Source organism: Brachyhypopomus gauderio, chromosome 3, assembly GCF_052324685.1.
Source record: "Brachyhypopomus gauderio isolate BG-103 chromosome 3, BGAUD_0.2, whole genome shotgun sequence".
Lineage (NCBI taxonomy): Eukaryota > Metazoa > Chordata > Actinopteri > Gymnotiformes > Hypopomidae > Brachyhypopomus > Brachyhypopomus gauderio.
The window spans coordinates 3,649,016-3,671,803 of NC_135213.1; the positions used below are offsets into that span (position 1 = coordinate 3,649,016).

Genomic DNA, 22,788 nt, shown 5'->3' on the forward strand with positions numbered 1-22,788 from the left:
CCCGCAGATATTGAGATTTCTGGTAATCTGAGATGTTCATGCTGTCTTCCAGCTGTGTCATGTGCCTGCACCGAGGGGACTGAGGCAGCTTGGCCAGGGAACAGGAGCCTTGACTGTTGCTGTGGAACTGTGGAACCACCCTGCGACCACGGACTTGTGTTAACGGGCCGCCCCATGGAGGATGGGTTCCCTTTTGAGTCTTGGTCCTCACGAGGTTTCTTCCTAAATCCCCACCCTATATGGAGTTTTTCCTCGCCACTGTCGCCTTTGGCTTGCTCATTAGGGATCTGGACCCATACGATTGTAAAGCTGCTTTGTGACAACGTGTGTTGTGAAAAGCGCTATATAAATAAATTTGACTTTGACACGGTATTTGAAGGCGTCTCAGTTAAAGTGAGGTCCGGTTCTTGAGCGGCTGCTATGGCTTCAAATCACAACCAGATGTCACTGTTTTTATATATAATGAAGCCTTGATGCTCCGAATCATTTTCGGACCAATTCTAAGGAAAGCCTCAAAGCTTCATAAGGCCTCATTTGTCCACTACATAGAATATATCTTAATTACATATTTAAAACATCCCTATTCTCTGCAAAATGATATGTTTTCATGACTAAAATTTATTTAGGGACACAATATGCTACGGGGGAATATTTCATGTCATTTTTCATAGGAAACACATTACTTCTGTTTCTGTTAAGAAAAGGTTATGGGTTTAGGCCCTGGTTGCCCACTAGATGTCACTGTGGCGTGTGATTATTCGAACGTTTCACAAGATTGAATTATTTTCCGAATCAATTGGTTCATTTGATTCAATCTCCCAAAAACCCCACTTTTGCCATCACTAATAGAAACACAGCAACAACTTACAGACCATGAATAAACCAGGGATTACTAATACATTGACTTACAAAGAGGGACTGAAACACACGGAGTATAAGTATCAAACAAATCAAACCTAAACCAGAAAAACAGAGCAAAGCAAGGGGGGAGGGACAGACATGACAAGAACGGAAGACATGGACAGGATTGACTGAGGAACGGATCTAGACGAGGCTAAACAGAAGACATGGACAGGATTGACTGAGGAACGGATCTAGACGAGGCTAAACAGAAGACATGGACAGGATTGACTGAGGAACGGATCTAGACGAGGCTAAACAGAAGACATGGACAGGACTTACAGAAGGAGTGGCTCCATTTGTTACAGTTTTATTTTCTTGGACGGATCAGTCGTGATGTCGTCATGCCAACGTCGTGGCAAAGAAGGCTCGTCAACGTCTCTTCCATCTGAGACGCTTAAGGGACTTCAGACTGCCCTCCAAGGTACTGAAAAACTTCTACACCTGCACCATAGAAAGCATCCTAACTGGGAACATCACAGCCTGGCTTGGTAACAGCACCCAGCAGGACAGACGAACTCTACAGAGGGTGGTACGTTCAGCTGAATGCATCATCCGAGCAGAGCTGCCTGACCTGCAGAACATTTACAACAACCGATGCTGGACCAAGGCCAGAAAGATTGTGATGGACCCAAGTCACCCCAACAATGGACTCTTCTCTCTTTTGCCGTCAGGAAGACGCTATCGCGCTCTGAGGACAAACACAGAGAGAATGAGGAGGAGCTTTTTCCCGCAGGCCATCCGTGCCCTGAACTCCAGACATTGACATTGATACAAACCTGCACTAATGAACAATTTAATTGAATGCACACACTTGCACATTTCTTAAATTGCACATTTAAAAAAAAAATTGCACATATATTTATATTTACACTGGAACGTTGCATATTTTTGCACTATTACATTTTTGCACTATTACACACTATTACACTATTTATATTTTTCAATTTTAAAGTATTCTATCCTGTTGACAATGCCCCCCCCATTATTATTATTATTTTTATTTGTTAAATTTTCTTCTTTCTCCCTAAAATGTGAACAAACAGTCTGCAAAGCATTTCACTGCTGACCTGTACACAGTACGACCATGCATGTGACCAATAAACTTGATTTGATTTGATTTGATTTGATTCTTGGGCCACCCAGAATCTTGTGTGCTTGCCAGTCTCTATAGCCAGTCTGTGTTGAGTCTGTACCTTGTCAAGGCTGTTCTCAGTTTCAGATCAGTAACTATGCTCAGGTGCTCTGCCACAGTGTACAGTCTCTTTAGGGCCAGATAACACTGCATTCTGTTTTGTGATTTGTCTGATTTTCCCAGTATTCTATGTATGTTTCTCTCAGATTCAGGGCCGGCCCTTCCATTAGGCGATATAGGCAAATGCTAGGGGCGCCGGCTGTCCAGGGGGGCGCTCGTGAATGCGTTATTTATTTATTTATTTATATCTATTTATTTATTTATTACAAATGAACAATTCATTAAAAAACAGCAAAGTCCACATAATCACAACTTCATTGTTTAATAATATTAGTCAAATTAATAATTATAATAGCACACGATACCCATCACCCGCGCAGCCCCCTCCCCCCGCTCGCTCTGCGCACCTCGTTACTGTTTCTCTGTTGGGGAAAAAAACAACGCCACAGAGTGAGTGACATCTCTCCGGGAAATGTCAAAAAGACCGAAGTTCTCTGGTGGGGAGAAAAATGAGAGGAGGAAGAAGCCAAAGGTAATATAATATGGTGAATTACACTATACTGTATGTTGTACTTGAAGGGTGCTTCGTTTTAATATGAGAATGCATGTTGATGTGTTTCCATCTTTGGCGGAGAATTTTTATAAGCAGATCTTACACACTGACTCATATTGGTTTGCTGGCTCTCCCTTTTAATTTGAAACAAATCGAAAATGCAGCCAATCTGTAGCAGTGGTGTTTTTCTTTGAAACTAGTTCAAAGTTAGGTGAGCTCCAACTTCTGACCCCGCCCACAGATCTTTTTAATGAATGCGCCAAATTTTTCAAAGTACATATTTGGCACGTTGCGTCACGTCACGTGGTTAATATACTGCCACAATTTTACAATACTGTCATCATACTGCCCAGTCCTAGTAGGTGCTATTATTAGCTTAGCTCAGCAAGTTTTTTTAAATAAATATATATTAAAACACATATTTACTCCTCTGTTCCTTTTAGATGCACTTTTGAAATATATTTAAATCCTGTTTCTACACATCCTGGTCCACCAGAAGACACATTCTCAACCTTATCACCTTCCAGTGAGGCAGCATTACACCATCATATCCCTCCACCTCACTACACCAATATTTATTTATTATTAATATTTACACCATCATATCCCCTCCACCTCAGTACACCAATATTCATTTATTATTAACAGCCCCGTCGACAGGGGGGGACAACCGGGTCTGTTGTCCCGGGCCCCAGCGCCAGGGGGGCCCATCAAAGAACCCAGCAATTTATTTTTATTTAAAGTATATAATTTTAAATAATCTTGAAATCTTTCATTACTATAACTTTCTTTACTCAAAATAAGCTAAATAGCTAAAATATATGTTTTTTTCTTACCTATCTTACCTTTTTTTCTTACCTTTCTTACCTGCATATTTTCCATTAAGTGCATACACCCCCGCCTCACACTGAAAAATGGTTTGATCCAGCACCGACTGTAGCCGGCTGGTACCCGCCCAACAGCGGGAAATACAGTGGTGGATCGTTAAAGTAAAGTAAATACAGAAATCTGGAGCGCAGAAAAGAAAGGAAAAACATTTACCTGACGAATTTTAATGTTGCATTGTGTTCCAGGTTTGAATAATGCTGAAATTTAGGCTAAAGTACTTGAAAATGCTTGAAATTGTAACTACTTCGTTTCACAACAAATAGCTGTCTGACTGAACAGTTCCTGTATTACGTTAACAAATACGAGCCTCTTGTAATTCCAGGACAAAACATGAGAGAACGTGAAGACGGTAAGATTGGGTGTTTTGAAAATAAACAACCATTAAATAATGTGATAAAAAGCGAATTATTTCGAATCATTTCGAGTATATTTAACTTAATTAAATTTTTTTTTTTAAGTTTAACGTGCTGGGAAATATTGAAATGGACCTTTAACACTAGAAGTCCCTGAAATTTCAACCACCCCCCTGAAGTCCCAAAAGAGGGTCCAAAGAACCTTAGTCCAAACTGACACCTCTGGTGGCTCCAATTAACATCCATTCATTTGCAAAAGTGCCCATTGCCCGAGGAATCAGCAGGGGGGAGAAGAGCTGAACTTGCCTCCAGTGTTATGTAAATGAGGCGTGTGTCAGGTATGGGTGGTTGCTGCTGAAAGCTTGCACCTCCTTGGCTGCCATATGAGACTGTGCAAGATCTCTTGCAAGAAGTCTCCTCATCTACAGAACCATATGTTTGAGATTTGATTTGTGAAAGGTTGAAATAATGTGAAATTGACACAAACATAATATTTGAATTATAATGGCATATAGGTGGCATATTGATTAGTCAAAATGGCTCTGATATTTTTAACCTTATTTTAAGTAGTTTTGTCTTTTGAAAAACTGCTAATAGGTAAAAATATTTTTACATAAATGTATACAAAAAACCCTCAGCTACTTGAAATAAAATAATATTATTGAGCAATTTTAACTTATCAAGATCAAGATTTTGCAGTGTGTCTCTTCCAAATACAGCCATAACCAGCAAACAAAAATAGGAAATTTAGGAAATCTTACCAAAAGAGACAGCCCCGTCGACAGGGGGGGACAACCGGGTCTGTTGTCCCGGGCCCCAGCGCCAGGGGGGGCCCATCAAAGAGCCCAGCAATTTATTTTTATTTAAAGTATATAATTTTAAATAATCTTGAAATCTTTCATTACTATAACTTTCTTTACTCAAAATAAGCTAAATAGCTAAAATATATGTTTTTTTCTTACCTATCTTACCTTTTTTTCTTACCTTTCTTACCTGCATATTTTCCATTAAGTGCATACACCCCCGCCTCACACTGAAAAATGGTTTGATCCAGCACCGACTGTAGCCGGCTGGTACCCGCCCAACAGCGGGAAATACAGTGGTGGATCGTTAAAGTAAAGTAAATACAGAAATCTGGAGCGCAGAAAAGAAAGGAAAAACATTTACCTGACGAATTTTAATGTTGCATTGTGTTCCAGGTTTGAATAATGCTGAAATTTAGGCTAAAGTACTTGAAAATGCTTGAAATTGTAACTACTTCGTTTCACAACAAATAGCTGTCTGCAGCCCCGTCGACAGGGGGGGACAACCGGGTCTGTTGTCCCGGGCCCCAGCGCCAGGGGGGCCCATCAAAGAGCCCAGCAATTTATTTTTATTTAAAGTATATAATTTTAAATAATCTTGAAATCTTTCATTACTATAACTTTCTTTACTCAAAATAAGCTAAATAGCTAAAATATATGTTTTTTTCTTACCTATCTTACCTTTTTTTCTTACCTTTCTTACCTGCATATTTTCCATTAAGTGCATACACCCCCGCCTCACACTGAAAAATGGTTTGATCCAGCACCGACTGTAGCCGGCTGGTACCCGCCCAACAGCGGGAAATACAGTGGTGGATCGTTAAAGTAAAGTAAATACAGAAATCTGGAGCGCAGAAAAGAAAGGAAAAGCATTTACCTGACGAATTTTAATGTTGCATTGTGTTCCAGGTTTGAATAATGCTGAAATTTAGGCTAAAGTACTTGAAAATGCTTGAAATTGTAACTACTTCGTTTCACAACAAATAGCTGTCTGACTGAACAGTTCCTGTATTACGTTAAGATTGGGTGTTTTGAAAATAAACAACCATTAAATAATGTGATAAAAAGCGAATTATTTCGAATCATTTCGAGTATATTTAACTTAATTAAATTTTTTTTTTAAGTTTAACGTGCTGGGAAATATTGAAATGGACCTTTAAAGTGACGTACAAGTGCTTTAATTCCACCTTGTAAAGGTGTATGAACCCTGCAAACGTGACTTTGTTCATTGCGCTGAAGCGCGGCGCGCGCGAAGTTACAAAATTAGAGAGGTGCACGACCTCGCGAATCGACAGCGTGTGAGGCCCGGTGGCGGTGCCATTGCGATTACGTAATTTTCGCCGCGCGGACCCTCGCACCGCGACGCGTCAAGTATAAACCAGTAAGCTGTCAGAAACAGCTTTGATGTGTGGCTACAGAGGGAATTCAAATGACGTTATCGGGGGGGTGGGGGGGGGGGGGGGGGGCACATGAAACTTTCTTGTCCCGGGCCCCAGCAAGACTGTCAACGGGCCTGATTATTAATATTTAAAAGTTGTTCTCTGCACTACTTTATCTAAAATAGTTTTAAAATATTTTTTGAACAATATATTTATGGTCATACTGTAATATTTATAATTCATTTGGTTTTTATTTGTTTCTTTAATTTAGATTTTACTGTTTTACTGTTGTTTTTGTTCTAAAATAAAAATATATATATATTTATCAAAAACAAAGCTTTGCGGTGTCTGTGTGAGTGTAAAAACCTGATGATTGATGATGCAGGGGGCGCCAACCAAAATCTCGCCTAGGGCACCACATTGGTCAGGGCCGGCTCTGCTCAGATTAGTCATAATTTGGTTGGTTCTGATCAGATTGGTCTCGACTTCCTGATCCTGAATCTGGGGAGTGTTAGTGTGTGTTAGTCTTTTTGAGTGAGTGTTAGTGTGTAGTTCAGGACCAGCTGAGTGAGGAGATCTTTGTTCAACGTCTGGTACAGCAGTGCTTTATAATGGTATGAGTGGAGGTCACTGTGTTTTAGGTGCTTCCAGAATTTGAGGGCTATATTTTGTTTTTTTTTTTATCAGTGATGGGCATTGGCTTAATTCTGCTCTGCATGCGTTGGTGGTGCTCCTGTGAAATTTAGGTTATTGTTACAAGCATTTGCATGCAGAATCCCAGTTGGATGTTTGTCAGATTGTTGATTTGTAAGCAGACCCCACTCCTGGATGGAAGTGGTCCAGAATTTTTGTGTGTTGAGAGTTACTGGTGTGAAATGTTCTTTTCAAATGTCCCATTTGTTCAGGCAAGTAGAATATGCTGTAAATTATTATTGACTTACGCTAATCAAAATGTATAACTTAATAAGTGACGCAGCTGCTGTATATTTTCGTAGTCCAGCCCGGATTTTCTGGGACAAGTTGTTTTTTTCTGGTCTCCGCTGCATACCGTCAGCCCGCATCAGCTGACCCAGTCCGCGGCCGCGGTCCAACTCGTTCATATGTTTACAGGCTCAGTCCTCGGCCGCGCTGAGCAGGTTTGGAGCAGGGGAGGTAATAGCACCGTTAAACAGCAGAGTGACTACGGGCCGGGGCCGCAGTTGCGGCAATGGCTCCTCCACGGGCTGAATTAAACCACCGGCGGCCGGCGGCCCACTAATCCATTGGCCTACCGGGGAAATCCCCGGTAGTAATGTATGCCAGTCCGCGCCTGTGTGTATGGGTTATGTACTTTAATATGTTAATGGGTATATTACATTATTACATACATTATTTTCTCTATAGTCTTTAATGTAATTTTGATTTGATTAACTCTGGAAACAATTAAATAAAGCTTGTAATCTAATTCAATATTTGTATGTGTACATACTCTGCCTGTTAATAATGCCTGGTAATACCCGCTACCCAGTGTATCTTAGATCTAACATATTTGTTGCGAGTGAAATGACGGAGCAGGAGACGAGTGTGGCAAAGACACGTCTTTAATGTCCGTATGCCACGAATAAAAAAATAAGGATGTTTAATATTGTATGGAAGGATTGAGAAGTATTCTATAAAACAGCAGAAAATAAATTTACAACAGCATTTTAATTGGAGAACTTCAAATTAGGCCGCATCTAGAGTAGCCTATTGTGTGCAGGCAAATCCACCATGTCTACAGAAGGATAAGCTCGCGTTGGCGAGAGTCCTACGAGTTGGCTCACGTATGATTCCGGAATTGAGAGATCTGTCATATGCTGAGAGGCTAGAAAGGTTGGGTTTACACTCGCTATACTATCGGCGCCCGCGTGGGGATCTGATTTTAGTGTAGGCCTATAAAATAGTACACAAAAAAATGGGTCCGGATCTCTCTGGGTTAATACGTTGTGGCGCAAAAGAGACCTGCCGCGACCGCGCGGAGCAATTCAGATACCTCACCGAGGTCTCTTAAAATGCCGATAATGTTAGCTATATTTTTTGAGATGCCTATTTTTACTTTCTGTTTTAAATAAAAAGAAAATAAAAGTCTCAGAATTAGAAGGTTGAATCAAAGTTGAAATTTGGAGATTTCTGAGCAACCTTTTAACATTCAACGTTGAATCAACAACTGACTACTATTTCAACTACAGTTCAACGTTGAAGGTCGGTCACGTGCCAGCTGGGTGTTGTCCACGGTCTTCGGCTTCACGTAGTTCAGGATTGACTCATTAGAGTTGTTGTTGGATGGGGTCAGAGTCGCTTAGTGCAATGTCGCGCTGTAGTGCTGAACTACAGAAGAAATATCGGAGAATACAGAGGAACTTCTAGATCTCTAACGATGAGCTGAAGGCTCGATGGTAAAAGATCCAATCTCTCACCAAGCCTCAACAACGCCTCAGATTTGGGAAGACCAGCGCAGGGGAGGCTTTACCTGTCGAGATGCACCTGGCTCTGTACCCGATGGAGACGGCGGCGGACACAGCTTGGCCTGTGTGGCTACGGCCGAGCACGTTTGAAAGAGTTGCAGCAAATTTTAAGTAAGAGTAATTTTGCTCTTGCTGTATAGCCTATATATGTCTTCGTCTTGACAGGAGGTGATATTCACGCACGGGTACGGAATATGAATGTTTATCCCAAGATCTAGGTTATAGGCTAGATATATAATTTTTGGTTTTATCAAAGTTTTTCACGACTTTGGGACTCAATCATGAAAGCTCTGCTCTTTCTGGCGTTAATGATTTGTTCGACATTATCGGGTGAGAAGCTGTGGCTAATGGCTCTAATTTATGTGTAATCTTCTTGGCTTTGTCAGTGTATGTAAAAAAAAAATTCAGGACTTTCAGGCAGGTGCTAATCCTTGTAATTTTACAGTAAATATGGAAAATTTAATCCAAGATATCCTAAATACAACTCGCGGTATTATTATTACGTGATTACTGCGCCAACATATTAAACTGTATATTTTACACTACTCTTTTCCTTGAAATTTAGTTTATAAAGTTTATATTGAAAGGCTACAAACAATGATGGTGATAATGTGTAACCAGTGCCAGATTTAATTCTGCTATAACCTCTAGACCCGTGTGTGGTGAGATGTTGATCTTTGTAGATTATTTTATGTAGTTTATGTTATGAAGTTTATCTCCTAATACGTTTAATTTTACTAAACAACTATTTTAAGCTATTTTAAATATTTTAATGCCATATTATATTTTAAACTATTTTAATGCTATATTAGCATTAGTTTATCAAACAAAACAAATTATTAGTGTTTATTTTTGTTTGTTTGTTAGAAATTACACTGTGAAGTTAACAGAATTTCATTTTAACTCAGAAAAGTTAGCTAACGCGGAAGTCAGTGTGTATGCTAGTCAGTCTTCTCGAAGCTTCTATTGGAATGTGGAATCGGCCGGAACTCACTAGAAACAAAGCTCGTGCGCGTCTCTAGCGGGACAGTTTTGGAAAACACTGGCGATTGTGTATGGTTTATGTACTTTAATGTGTTAATTACATACACTATTTTCTCTATAGTCTTTAATGTAACTTTTGAGTTGATTAACTCTGGAAACAATTTAAGAAAGCTTGTATTCGAATTCAATATTTGTATATGTATATAGGTTACTCTGCCTGTTAATAATGCCTGGTAATACTAACATATTTGTCGCGAGTGAAATGAGGGAGCAGGAGACGAGTGTGGCAAAGACACGTCTCTAATGTCCGTATGCCACGAATCAAAAAACAAAACAAAGAAGCGCCGTAGTGCAGTAATCACACTCGTAGCTGAAAGCGGGCCGAGAAAGTCTCTCCGTTCGCCAAGTTACGGACTTTGCGCCTATAGCGCTTGCAGTTGTATTCGCCTTCGCTATGTGCGTCCAGCTTTTCTCATTTACCTTTGAGTGCTGTTATTGCTGTATGATGGACATTAGAGATTACACGGCGCCATACTCCGCGTCTGCTGCGTATGCCACTCCGTTACACTATTCATGTTTTCGCAACTGTTTAGCATTTACTAACAACTCTGACGGTACTTCGCTGTATGAATGGAAAAACGTTATTTGACAGGATTTCAAATTTCTCCTGTATGCAGGTGGAGGATGTTTAATATTGTATGGAATGAGTGAGAAGTATTCTATAAAACAGCAGAAAATATTTACAACAGGAATTGAATTGGAGAAGTTAAAGTAATCACACTCGTAGCTCAAAGCGGGCTGAGATAGTCTCTAGACGCCGGGCGAGCGAAACACAACAGCGGCAGCAGCGCGGGATCTCTCAAGGGCTTTGAGATGCACATCACTGACGGTTCAGACCTGTGGCTATCAGTAGTGAACAATGAAGGGTCGTTCGCGAACGTTTAAATGTATTTATTTGTTTATTTAGTCTGCAATCCAGCCATTCCGTTTCAATATAAGAGATAATCAGTCAATAGTGAATCATAGTAAGAGCTGTTTAGTGTTTTGATTAAAACCCGGAAACACTTTCAGTATCGCTCTCCTCGAGGAGAGCGAGCAGGTGCGCGCGAGAGAGCCGTAATCCACATACAAGAGAGAAAGTTCAGCAAATGTGCAGCGCTAGAAAATGTAACTCAGTGCATTTTACTGATGATATTAACATCAATGATGAACAGTTAATGAACAGCAAATTTTGCTACCTGGCCTTAAACGTAGGCCTAATTTAAACATAACTTAAATTTGAAAACCATTCAAAAGTATATAAAATTGATTTCAAAAGTATTCCAATTCACAAGTATATTTTAATAACTATATTTAAAAAACAACAGTTTTAAAGAACAAATGAAGGAAGTTTGTATGATGTTGTTTAGCCAAACTGGGCCTACATTCAAGCATATAAACCTATTAGAAACAGTAAAACAATTTATAGTTACGCTATAGCGCCTCCTGCTGCTTAAAAAAAAGAACGGCCATTTTTTAAACGAATGGGAGCCAAGAGATCCGGTTCCCTTCAAAGAGCCATAATCCCCTTCACTAGTAGGGAATAGGGAACAGTTGCGTGAGCTGATGAAGAGATGTGTCAATATACAGGGTATTGTTCACAAGGGAAAGGAGTATCATGAATGTGTGTGTGTGTGTGTGTGTGTGTGTGGGCGTCTCCCTTGTAATAATGCTCTAGACATCATTCACTTTAGACATTATTGTTTCTTTGTATTTATCTTGTTTAGGTGTCTTTATTCAATCAAAAGAGAAATCGAATCAAATTCCCTGGAATTACCATTTTAACATAATTGACGCGTGATGTACACCACCAATCAAAATTAGTGTACATTTGTACACGGTCCCTAGCAGTTAGTATCTGATCAGTACAGAGTTTGAGTGTAAGCAGCCACTGCATAATGTGTGTTTTACACATTCTACCACACTAGTGTGTGTTGGCCAGGGTTACAACCTGAGACATCTGAATTGTTTGTTCACTCTGGAAATTATAAAGGATCTGAGAAATGTTTCATTTTCTTTTGCAAATAACTTTTGAGTTCAACAGGAAATCTGACTGTTTTGAGTTGGTAAAGTCTTGGATCCACAACGTTTGTGTCTGAGTTTTCATGTTTTAATAAAAAATAATGGTTGTTTTTCTTGTTACAGATAATTATTCTCTACGTTATACCTGCACTGTGGTTACTTCAAGAATAAATGACCCAGAGTGCACTGCTGCTGTTCTGGTGGATGGTGAGCAGTGTGTGAACATTTACAGCAAGGCTGAAACACAACATCCATACAGCAACACAACACAGATTCAGCAGACAATTCAGGAGATCTTCAGTGATAATGGAGTTACAGCAAATGGAAACATTAACCAGACTGAAGGTGAGGACGAACACACTGAGAAACAGCAGTAGAGTCACAGTTAACAACATTCACTATTACAGTCTAGTAGTATCCATGGACACCAGCAATCAGGCAGTAACAGTCTGATGGATTCTGTACCTCTGGATTCTCTGCCAGTCTGTAGTGTTCAGTTTCAATACATGTTACTTGGTTACAGTCACATAGCAACAACAGACAGAGAACATGTACCTACATCACCTTTACAGTTACACTTTTTATTAGCATGTGTGCCCTCTGGTAAATAATTGCATGAATAATTGTTGTTACATATAGGGTTAGTGTTATATTAAGTAGTTAATAATATTGATCTTGACCTGGAACCTAATAATGTAAAGGATTGTGTACCTGAAAATTATTTACTGAAAACTTTACTACTATAAACATTATGCACAGAATATGTACTAACTATTATGTAAAGGATTGTGTACCTGAAAACTATTTATTTTACTACTATAAACAAGGGTGATGTAAAGGATTGAATATGAGGACATAAAAAGAAAAAGACCCAATTATTCTGTAGTTCTGTGGAGCCCCACACAGAGAAATGTTTAATAGACACTAAATATTCTTCCAATTGCACAAAAGCCTCATTTAGAAAACATACTAAACTTTCACAAAATAAAATCACAATTTACAAAATAAACTCAGTGGTGTGTGTGTATCTGCAGTGGTTCACACGGTACAAGTGATGTACGGTTGTGAGCTGGATGATAATGGAACCAAGAGAGGCTACAAGCTGTACGGCTACGATGGAGAAGATTACATCAGTCTGGATATGAACACCCACACCTGGACTCCAGCTAGTGATAACGCCAAAATTACCAAACTCAAGTGGGATTTAAATGGTGTGGACAAAGCATACTACCTGGAAACCAACTGTACTGAGTGGTTACAGAAGTATGTGTCTGATGGCACAGACACTCTGGAGAGGAAAGGTAGAGTGTGTGATCTGCTCTGTTAGTGTAACTGCATCCACTACTCAGACACACTGTGTTCCCCCTCATCACTGTAACCCTGCTGTTCAGACACACTGCATTCCTGTCATTTCTGTGAGTCATTTTAGCAAAAATAATTTCTATCATTATTATTATTTGGACAAAAAGCTGACTTTAAGATGGACATTCAGTCATTTGGTCATAGAAACGATGGAAGTGGTTTGTGATGTTCAAGGCAGTCGGCCACATTGTCCAGTACTCAACATCAAACTGTAGTCTGAAGGACATACTGACTGTGGCTGTGTGGTGTTGCACACCTTATCACTTGAATGTATTATGGGTGTTAGTTGCATATATATGATCCTTGGTATTTTGAGATCTGTATATGTTCTGAATTTACTTTTTTTCTCTATATATATCACCCCAGTTCCTCCTGAAGTGACCGTGTTTCAGAAGGACTCCTCTTCTCCAGTGGTGTGTCATACTACAGGTTTCTTCCCCAGAGGAGTGGAGATCTCCTGGCAGAAGAATGGAGAAGACCTTCAAGAGGACGTGGAGCTCACAGAGACGTTACCCAACCAGGATGGAACCTTCCAGAAGAGAAGCAATCTGACAGTCTCACCTGAGGAGCTGGACAGGAATGAGTACACCTGTGTAGTTCAGCACAGTGGACTGGAGAAGGACTTAGTGCTGAGAGTGACTGAACGCAGAGTCCTGAACACAGGTAGGAGGATAAAATGGAGAAAATGCTGTATTTGTTTACCTTCTAAAATATATTTTAGATCAGCAGAGGTCTACAATGTACCACACTGGTGTTTCAGGTGGAGTGTCCAGTGGTGTCATCGTTGGTGTCATCATTGGTGTCATCATTGGTGTAGTTGGTGTGTCTGTTCTCCTCCTGGTCCTCACTGACTGTGTTAAATTGTTCATCTGGAGGAAGAAGAAGAATGGTGAGAGATGAGGGAGATGTGATGTCAAAGGAATTAAATTATGTATTATGAGCATAGTGGGTTTAATAGGGATTTAACAAGATTAGTATTTGATACTAATCTGATCTCAAGGATATTTGTTCTGGGTCAGTTTTTCTTTAACCTCTAAACTTTCTAGACTGATCTTCACTAAACTGGTGTCCTTCTCAGATGTTCTCATTCCCACAGCAGAAATAGTAAACACTTAGCTTCTCTTTTGATCATAAACCTGGTCCATACACTGTCACAGATATTACAATATCTTCATCAGACATGTCACCCTGCTAAGATTTAGCAATTATTTTTCGTCACTGTAAAATCAGATTAAAATTATACCAGTGACAGTGTGAGCTCTAAGGTTTCTTTGTCCAGTTCTGAGGACATCCAACACCCTGATGTGGTGCTGGGTTATCCTGCCTAGTATCATGTCTAGCATCCTGTCTAGATTTCTAAGACTTACTAAAGTGAAAGACCTGTCGATGAGTTACTAATGTAATAGACCCATCTTAGAGTTACTGATATAGAAGACCTGTGTAATAGTTACTAATGTAAAAGACCTGTCTAAGAGTTACTAACGAGAAAAACCTGTCTAATAGTTCATAATGTAAAAGACCTGTCTAATAGCTACTAATGCATAGTAGTGCATACAAGTGATACAGTTAAAACGAATGGATTATAGAGTCGTGTTGTTCAGATCATTAATCTCTGAGTGTTTAACTCTGAATCTGTTCCATGTTTTGCAGCCTCTGATGGAGGTTCATCGTCCACCAACCCACACGACTGCATCGTCATGTCCCAGCTGAATTCACAAGGTAAGGGTGTTCTGCTTGTTTCTTTGTTTCTTTATGGAGAGCAGTGTGTTCTCGATAAGGTTGTTTAAACTGCAGCTCTGTGTAAGCCTCATCCAGCATCTCTTTGCATTTCTCTATTTTTTATGCAGAGACATGATGAAAGAGATCAAGATTATTTGTTTGTGTTGTTCAGTTCCCTTCATCATTAATCTCTGATTGTTTAATAACTTTGAATCTGTTCCCCATGTTTTACAGCCTCTCGTGGAGGATCATCGTTCACCAACCCGGAAGACTCCTGCGAGTCCGGACGACTCTGTCCAAGCTGATTTCAATCGGTAAACAGTGTCTTCACAACATTTTTTTCTAAATTACACATATATCATGCACTGTCTGTGTAAGCCTGATCCAACCATAAATCTCACATAGAAACTTCTTCTTTATATTTTTTGTATACAGAAAGATGATGGAAGAACCAGGAGAGACATCCGAGACATCATTACTCCAGTCTCCATCACACTTGACAAGTGTGTCATGGTGTATCTCACTTGTCTCTTCCCTTTCTTACCAAAAGCTTATGTACAGCTGTAGATATGTTAATGTAAAATTAAAAGTAAAGATTTGTCTAACGTAGTGTGTTTGTTTTTGAAAGCCATTATTTTCATGATTCAGCAGCTTCATGATTTTTAAAAAATCTCATACAGTATGATCCAAAGTCTGACCGATTACCAAGAATGTTTTTCATAATTTATTTAAAAAATAACGGTTATAATAAAAAAAAACATTTTCTTCGTTTATACATATTATATACTACCAGGATAGTATAATATTTGTACAAAGTTAAAATATATTTAAATATCCTACATATGGTCCTGTACATGGAATACAAGCTCCTCCCGTAATGAGACACAAATGCCTCGTATAATAACAGGGAGCAGGTGAGTAATTCCTGCAGGGGGCAGCAGGTCTTCAAGTTATCACAAGAAATAAAGAATTTATCACTCATAATTGTTTAGGTTTTATTTATTTATTTTTTGATGAGCTGAATTCCTGAGTAATAATACATCAGCAAAATAGTCAGATAGCAGTCATATAAATGCAAAACTATTTATTAGAATATCGGCACCAAGGTAAATAGTTTTGCTTAAGGGATCTGGACCCATGCACTTGTAAAGGTGCTTTGTGACTTGAGCATATATCATGGGTTAAAGTTCTCCGTCACTACGACGGATTTCCGTAATTAGATTTTTTGGGGGGGGGGAAATCCGTCAAATCATAATAATAAACCACACGCGCGCGTGCTATCTGTTTTGAGGCCGAAATATAATCCTCTCACTGGCGCTCATCAGCGCTGGATGGATGACGGCGGTGTCATTTAATTGACTTGCGGGTCATCCCGCCTTCCGATTTTCGGACATTACGTAAAAAGCTACCTCCCTCTTGCCTTAAGTCCAGTTTGTTTTGGTCAGTTTATGTTTTCAACTTGATTGGTGCCGAAGACATCAATGCTCCGATTCAATCGACATAAACATCATACAGGCGGTCCCCGGGTTACGAGGTTCCCGAGTTACGTGGTTCGACACATCTCCCATTTACTGTATAAAGCCTTGTTTGGACCTAAGTGGTTCTGCGTCGTAAACGGAATTTGGTGTTTGGTGTGCGCGGCGTCAGGATATGTCTACGCAGCTATGGATAAAGGTATTTGCCAAAAGGCTAGCTTTAGGATAGGATAAATGCGTATAGTACGTTATTTACGTACAGTTCCTACATATGTTCCGATTAACACCGAAAATCGATTTACGACGGATCGACGACGTAACCCGGGGACCGCCTGTATTTCAGACATCGGAAGAGCTTCAGAGGTAGATACAAGATAAATTCAGTATATTATCTTTATTCTGATGAAGTTTAATTTTTATCAGAAAAATAAGAAAGTGTTTTTTTGAGCCGGTACAGGTGGTCAGACGATCTGGTTCATCATGGCCGCCTTACAGCGTAATACATGAACAAAAGCACCCCCCAAGCCCAACGCTCAGAAAAAATTCAGGCTCAGGACTTTTTCCCACTATCACCCCTGACACACACAAAGTATGTGTCTTATGGCAGAGACACTCTGGAGAGGAATATTAGAGTGCGTAATCTGGTCTGTTAGTGTAACTGTACCTGCTGTTCACACACACTGTAGGCTATTCCCCCTTATCACTATAATCCTGCTGTTCAGACACACTGCATACTACATACCAGAACAGTCAATAAACATTAGGAAATTGGAAAAACACATTCCACAATTCACTGTCAAAGTATTACTAGCTACACACCAATGCTCACACCAATATTGCAATAATAATCTATAGGCCTACTGCTTTCTCTCTCTCTCTCTGATCCATTTCTATACCTAGTCCCACCTAAGGTCACTCTGATCCAAGAGAACTCATCTTCAGTGGTGTGTGATGCTACAGGTTTCTTTCCCAAAGCAATAACAATCTCCTGGAAGAAGAATGAAGAGGATGTGAATGAGAACACGGAGCTCAGAGAGACGTTACCCAACCATGATGCAACCTTCCAGAAGAGAAGTATTCTGACAGTCTCACCTGAGGACCTGAAGAATCATAAATACACCTGTGTAGTTCAGCACAGTGGACTGGAGAGAGATGCTGTGACACCATTCTATCCAGGTATGACTGTTCATTTCTACAGGGTAAAAGCTGCATATGTTCATTTTGAAATTATTCATGGTGAAACAGTTGGAGGATTTACAGTGGTGTAAACACCATAACATTTCAGGTGGAGTGTTGGTTCGTGTCATTGTTGGTGTAGTTGTGTCTGTTCTCCTCCTGGTCCTCATTGGCTGTGTTGGATTCTTCATCTGGAGGAAGAAGAAGAATGGTGAGAGATGAAGGAGACATGATGTCAAAGGGACTAAATTACAGTGCTCATTACGTCGATCGCGATCGACCGGTCGATCGCGAAGGAAGTGTCGGTCGATCGCGAAGGAATGTGCGTAGATCGCGTCACATAAAATAGTAGTAGATGAATCGCACATCTGCACTGACGGTTGTATTTTGATTGACATTCACGGTAGCCAATCTGCAATCCACTCAACAAATTACGTTCGCCCGCCACCCTGGTAGATCTTTCTGACTTGGTCATCTTATAAGTAGCTCGCAAGCTGAAAACTGTGGGCACCCCTGGACTAAATGATGTATTATGAGCATAGTGGGTTTAATAAATATTTACTTACCACAAAATTACAATTTGATACTAATCTGATCTCAAAGATCTTTGTGGCTCTGGGTCAGTTCTGGTTTCAGCTTTAACCTCTAAACTTTCTAGACTGATCTTCACAAAACTGGTGTCATTCCCTCATACTGACACCTGTGCTGTCCTGCTCTAAACAGATGTTCACATTCATAGCACTACACTTTTATTACTGCTCCAGAGGCAAGCATACACAAACTACCTGTCTAAGATTTAGAAATGTTCACATAATAAGTGATCCTTGTCCATTTTCCCTCAGATTGTCTTTTTGCATTTTTAACCTACTGGCCGCACCCCCTCCCTTAGCTGTCACTCCGGATTCCCTCATGTCTGTGTTCCTTGCCTGTTTATCCCGCCCTGCTCGTTTGTCTCCGTGATTCCCTGTAAGTTACCACGCCCCCGTGTCATTGCCGTCACCTGTTCCTAGTTTGGTTTCATGTATATCAGTCCCTGCAATCCCCCCGTCTGGTTATCTGTGGTTTTGTTCATGCTGTTGCTTTGATGCTTTCATGTTCTGTGTTCATGCTCGTTGACCTTGTTGTGAGTACTTCTCGTTTCGCTGCCCAGTCGCTCTGTGTTTCATGTACCTGGTTGTTTTGTTTGTTTCCGTGTTCTACCCGTGTTTTAGTTCTAGTGTTCATTCGGTCATGTCTCTCCATGTTTCATGTTCGGACTCCCTCACTGATCTGACCCATGCATTTCTGTTTGACCCTGAGTTTGGTATTCCCTTTATTAAATCTCGCTTTCCTCAGCGTTTGTGTCCGCCTCCTCGCTCCGCAGCACATGCTGCGTTACACCTGTCCTTCTACATATTTTCTACACAGTTCTTGCAATAATCCCATAGCTGTTATGTGTTTTTAGACTTTAATCCTGTTTCAACAGACCTTAATACACATATGTAATACAGTGAAAACTAGATAATTTTATTTGTGGTGTTCAGTCCTTTCATAATTAATCTAAGTGTTTATATTTAATCTTTAATCTGAGTGTTTATCTTTTTGTGCAGCCTCTGCTGGAGAGTCATCGATCACCAGCTCCTCACAGACACAGCAGAAATCAAACAGTACATTTTTATTTGTTTTTACTCTCTTAAAAGAACCAGACATTAGTCAACCTCATCCATTAAATCACAAATTCATTTAGAACTTTCATTAAATGTTCTTATCTTGAAGGTCTGGTGGGACACTCCTGAAATTTTAGTTTTCATCCTTTCTTCCTTTTATTTATGCCACCCAAATCAGTGGGTCTATTCGTTCTTAGCTATTCCAACGTGAGCCTGGGTAGTTTATCCTCCATATTGATCCTATACCTGATCCAGAAACTGTCACAGATGTTACAATATATTTATCACACTTGTTACACAGATAAGATTTAGATTTTAAAACTGTCAATGATTTTGCGCCACTGTAAAATGAGATTAAAATTGCTACATGTGACAGTGTGAGCTCTTAGTTTTCTTTGCCCAGTCCTGAGTACATCTGACATCCAGTTACACGATGTGTTGCTGGATCATCCTTCCTAGTGTCATGTACTCTGGTCAATAGGGGGCGCAATCATGAACATAACTGTCAAGCCCACTGCTGGATCCTCTCCACACTCAACAGATTGTTAAATACATTACCGGTACTCTGAGTCGGCACATAAACCTTGTTGGACCACTAGGAGGCGATATAACACAGATGACTTTTATACACTCATGGACTCCTAGGCTGATTTTCAGCAGCGTGACATTTATATCTCCCAAACTTATTTATTCTACTTTAACAGATTCACCCAATCACATCATACACAGAGGTTCTCATCAGAGAAATGTGCAAAAGACCTAAGAGTTACTATAAAGACCTAAGATGTTCACATTCATAATGCACTGTTCCTCAGGGGTTTCTTCCTTTTTAATTGACCAACAAATGCATACAGTAGTTCAAATATTCTACACAGTTCTTAAATAATTCTATATATCTTAAGTCTTTTTAGCCTTTAACTCTGTTTCAAGACACTGCGGTGCATGTATGTAATACAGTGAAAACTAATGAATTATTAGTTTTCTGTATTATCATGGGGCAATTGTGGTCTGGTGGTCTTGTGACCAGAAGGTTGTGGGTTCCCAGCTAAGCCAGGGCTGTTGAACAAGTCACTTAACACCAACTGCTCCTCGGGTGCCAGGTTAGGGCTGTCCACTGCTCTGGGCACATGTGCACCACAGCCCACTTGTAAGAGATTATAATCATTATAGAGTGTTGTATACTTCAGATCATTAATGTCTGAGTGTTTAACTTTGAATCTGTTCCATGTTTTACAGTCTCTGATGGAGGATCATTGTCCCCCACCCCAGATGACTCCATCATCTGCATGTCCAAGCTGATGTCAGATGGAAAGGGTGTTGTGTTTGTTTGGGGTGTATTTATGGAGGGCAGTGTGTCCTCTATAAGGTTGTTGCTAAAGTGCAGCTCGATCTATCAGACTGATCAAACAATATATCTCAGGTCACATAGAAACAATTTCTTTGTATCTGTCTCTTTCATGAATCTGAGACATTATTATTCCAAATTCCATCAAACTTGACGTCAACGGTGATAATGGATCATTTGCCATAGTGGAATCCACTTCCACAGTGTATATATACACACATATATATTTATTTTTTCTTTTTTGTTTTTATAATTTCACAAATTGCACAAATTCAAAGAGACAAGTCCACATCCCCCACTCACTCCAGCCAGTAAACAACTGCCCCTTCACACCTCTACACTCTCTCCCTGATCAAGATGGTATCAGTCAGTCGGCTGGAATGAAAATACATGAAAAAGAGGTGAGACAGCTTTTCAGGAGACAAAAGATCAGGAAAGCACCCGGCCCAGACGGTGTCTCCCTCTCCTGCCTCTAAACCTGTGCTGACCAGCTGGCTCCAGTCTTCACATAGATTTTCAATAAATCCTTACAACTGTGTGAGGTCCCCGCCTGCTTCAAAAAATCCACCATCATTGCAGTACCTAAGAAACCCTCCATCACAGGACTAAATGACTACAGGCCTGTCGCACTGACGTCTGTGGAAGTCCTTTGAGTGTCTGGTGTTGGTTCACATGAAGGACATCACAGAACACCTGCTGGACCACTTGCAGTCTGCCTACCGAACAAACAGGTCGGTGGAGGGTGCTGTTAACATGGGACTGCACTACATCCTAAAACACAGTGACAGCCCAAGGACACATGCCAGGATCCTGTTAGTTCAGTGGTTCTCAAACTTTTTAGACAAAGTACCACCAACTGTCAAACGAAAAACCTCCACGTACCACCCCCCCCCCCCCCCCCCCCCCCCCCCCCAAAAAAAAAGAAAGAGCTGTTTGGCAAGTTTAAGCTGTTGACGGGGGGGGGTTAGCGAACGTAAATTGTTACCGGGAGGATGTAAGATGGACACGAATTAAGTATTATATCACGATGGTTGGCGCCAGAGCGAACTAGTAACTCATTGAATCATAGATGTGGATCAGAGGTAAATAAACTAGATTTTTTTTGTCGACGTGAGAAATCAGATGTGTGGCGTGTGAAGACGGTCAAATGCGTGTGTCTCACGCATTTGGCAACCCTGCTTATTACACACACATGTTATAATGTAGTTCTCCTATAGTTCGTGTTGGTAGTGGTTGGTTTACAGCACAAAAAGTCTTCGTGCGACATGCCCTCATACTCATATCGCACGTAAACGAGCAAGTTGGCTAAATCTGCGACATCTATGGATCATCTAACTGCAGTGAGAAGCATTTACTCATTTTAATTCTCTCAATCAATGTTTGTCTGATGTTGTCCGCCATTTCATCAATTCTACGAGTGACCGTGTCATTTGAAAGATGCACCAGGTCGAGCTGTTTAGCGACATTTTCTCCACACATAATACGAGTAATCCCTTTTAGTTTCTGAATTTCAGGACTTGTCATAATTCTGTTTTAATAAAAAAAAGTGTTGTGTAAAAAAAAAAAAAAAAAAACCTCAAAGCATCTTTTATTTTCCGAGTTCATCTGGCGTACCACCGCGGGGTGCTCTGCGTACCACCAGTGGTACGCGTACCACAGTTTGAGAACCACTGTGTTAGTTGATTTCAGCTCTGCGTTTAACACCATAAAACCCGATATCCTCTCCTCCAAACTCTCTCACCTCACTGTACCTCCTGACAGACAGAACACAGCAAGTGAGGCTGGGGAAAATCACATCAGATACACGAACAATCAGCACTTCAGCACTGGAGCTCCACAAGGATATGTCCTATCCCCACTGCTCTTCTCCCTCTATACCAACGACTGCACATCAACAGACTTGACAGCTAAACTCCTTAAGTTTGCAGATAACACAACAGTCATCGGACTCATACATGACGGTGACGAGTCTGCATATCGGCGGGAGTTTGAAAGGCTGGTGCTCTGGTGCAGTCAAAACAACCTAGAGTTAAACATGGGAAAGACTGTTGAGATGACAGTGGACTTCAGAAGAAATTCCCCACCAATGATTCCTCTCACTATAACCAACAGCACTGTGACGTGTAGAAAAAGAAAAGAAACTTAAAGGTGAAATGAAACTTAAAGAGAGAGGGTATGAAAGAGGAGACATCACCCAGCACGTAAGCTTTTTGCTCGAATGCTGCTGGGATCTACTTGGGTTAGGTAGACTTCTAGGCAACTAGCACCAGTGCACTGAAGAGTTTGTACCACGTATACTTTGGCTATTTTATACTCGCTTTTATTCTATATAAATTGATCTGAAAAGAACTTTTGGTGTCAAGACTTTGCTTGGGTCACTCAGTCAAAACCAATCGGTTCATCGGGGCAGTGTTGGGGCCCATCTGGTTTAGGAGAAAAACTCCCAACAGACGACTGTGGAAACGC

The 22,788-nt window shown here is 40.4% G+C and overlaps 2 protein-coding genes across 2 annotated transcripts; both read left to right on the forward strand.

Moving 5' to 3' along the window:
* The first annotated feature begins 1,236 nt into the window (after window positions 1-1,236).
* Window positions 1,237-15,408, forward strand: LOC143509589 (BOLA class I histocompatibility antigen, alpha chain BL3-7-like). The gene is made up of 8 exons (XM_076998447.1): window positions 1,237-1,324; window positions 11,723-11,944; window positions 12,634-12,900; window positions 13,328-13,624; window positions 13,722-13,850; window positions 14,612-14,680; window positions 14,915-14,994; window positions 15,116-15,408. The coding sequence occupies exons 1-7, from the start codon at window positions 1,237-1,239 to the stop codon at window positions 14,983-14,985; spliced, it is 1,143 nt and encodes a 380-aa protein (XP_076854562.1). The 3' UTR covers window positions 14,986-14,994; window positions 15,116-15,408.
* Window positions 15,409-16,344: 936 nt separating this feature from the next.
* On the forward strand, window positions 16,345-21,135 carry LOC143509590 (class I histocompatibility antigen, Gogo-OKO alpha chain-like). Its single transcript, XM_076998448.1, has 5 exons — window positions 16,345-16,354; window positions 17,011-17,331; window positions 17,441-17,542; window positions 18,921-18,977; window positions 20,214-21,135. The coding sequence occupies exons 1-5, from the start codon at window positions 16,345-16,347 to the stop codon at window positions 20,474-20,476; spliced, it is 753 nt and encodes a 250-aa protein (XP_076854563.1). The 3' UTR covers window positions 20,477-21,135.
* Window positions 21,136-22,788: the final 1,653 nt, after the last annotated feature.

Coding starts and splice junctions, on each gene's coding strand:
- LOC143509589 (XM_076998447.1), top strand. CDS start 1,237: ATGTCGTCATGCCAACGTCGTGGCAAAGAAGGCTCGTCAACGTCTCTT. Junction 1,325..11,722: donor ACTTCAGACTGCCCTCCAAG/GTACTGAAAAAC, acceptor TTCTTGTTACAG/ATAATTATTCTCTACGTTAT. Junction 12,901..13,327: donor AGACACTCTGGAGAGGAAAG/GTAGAGTGTGTG, acceptor ATATCACCCCAG/TTCCTCCTGAAGTGACCGTG.
- LOC143509590 (XM_076998448.1), top strand. Junction 17,332..17,440: donor TGTGACACCATTCTATCCAG/GTATGACTGTTC, acceptor ATAACATTTCAG/GTGGAGTGTTGGTTCGTGTC. Junction 17,543..18,920: donor CTGGAGGAAGAAGAAGAATG/GTGAGAGATGAA, acceptor CTTTTTGTGCAG/CCTCTGCTGGAGAGTCATCG.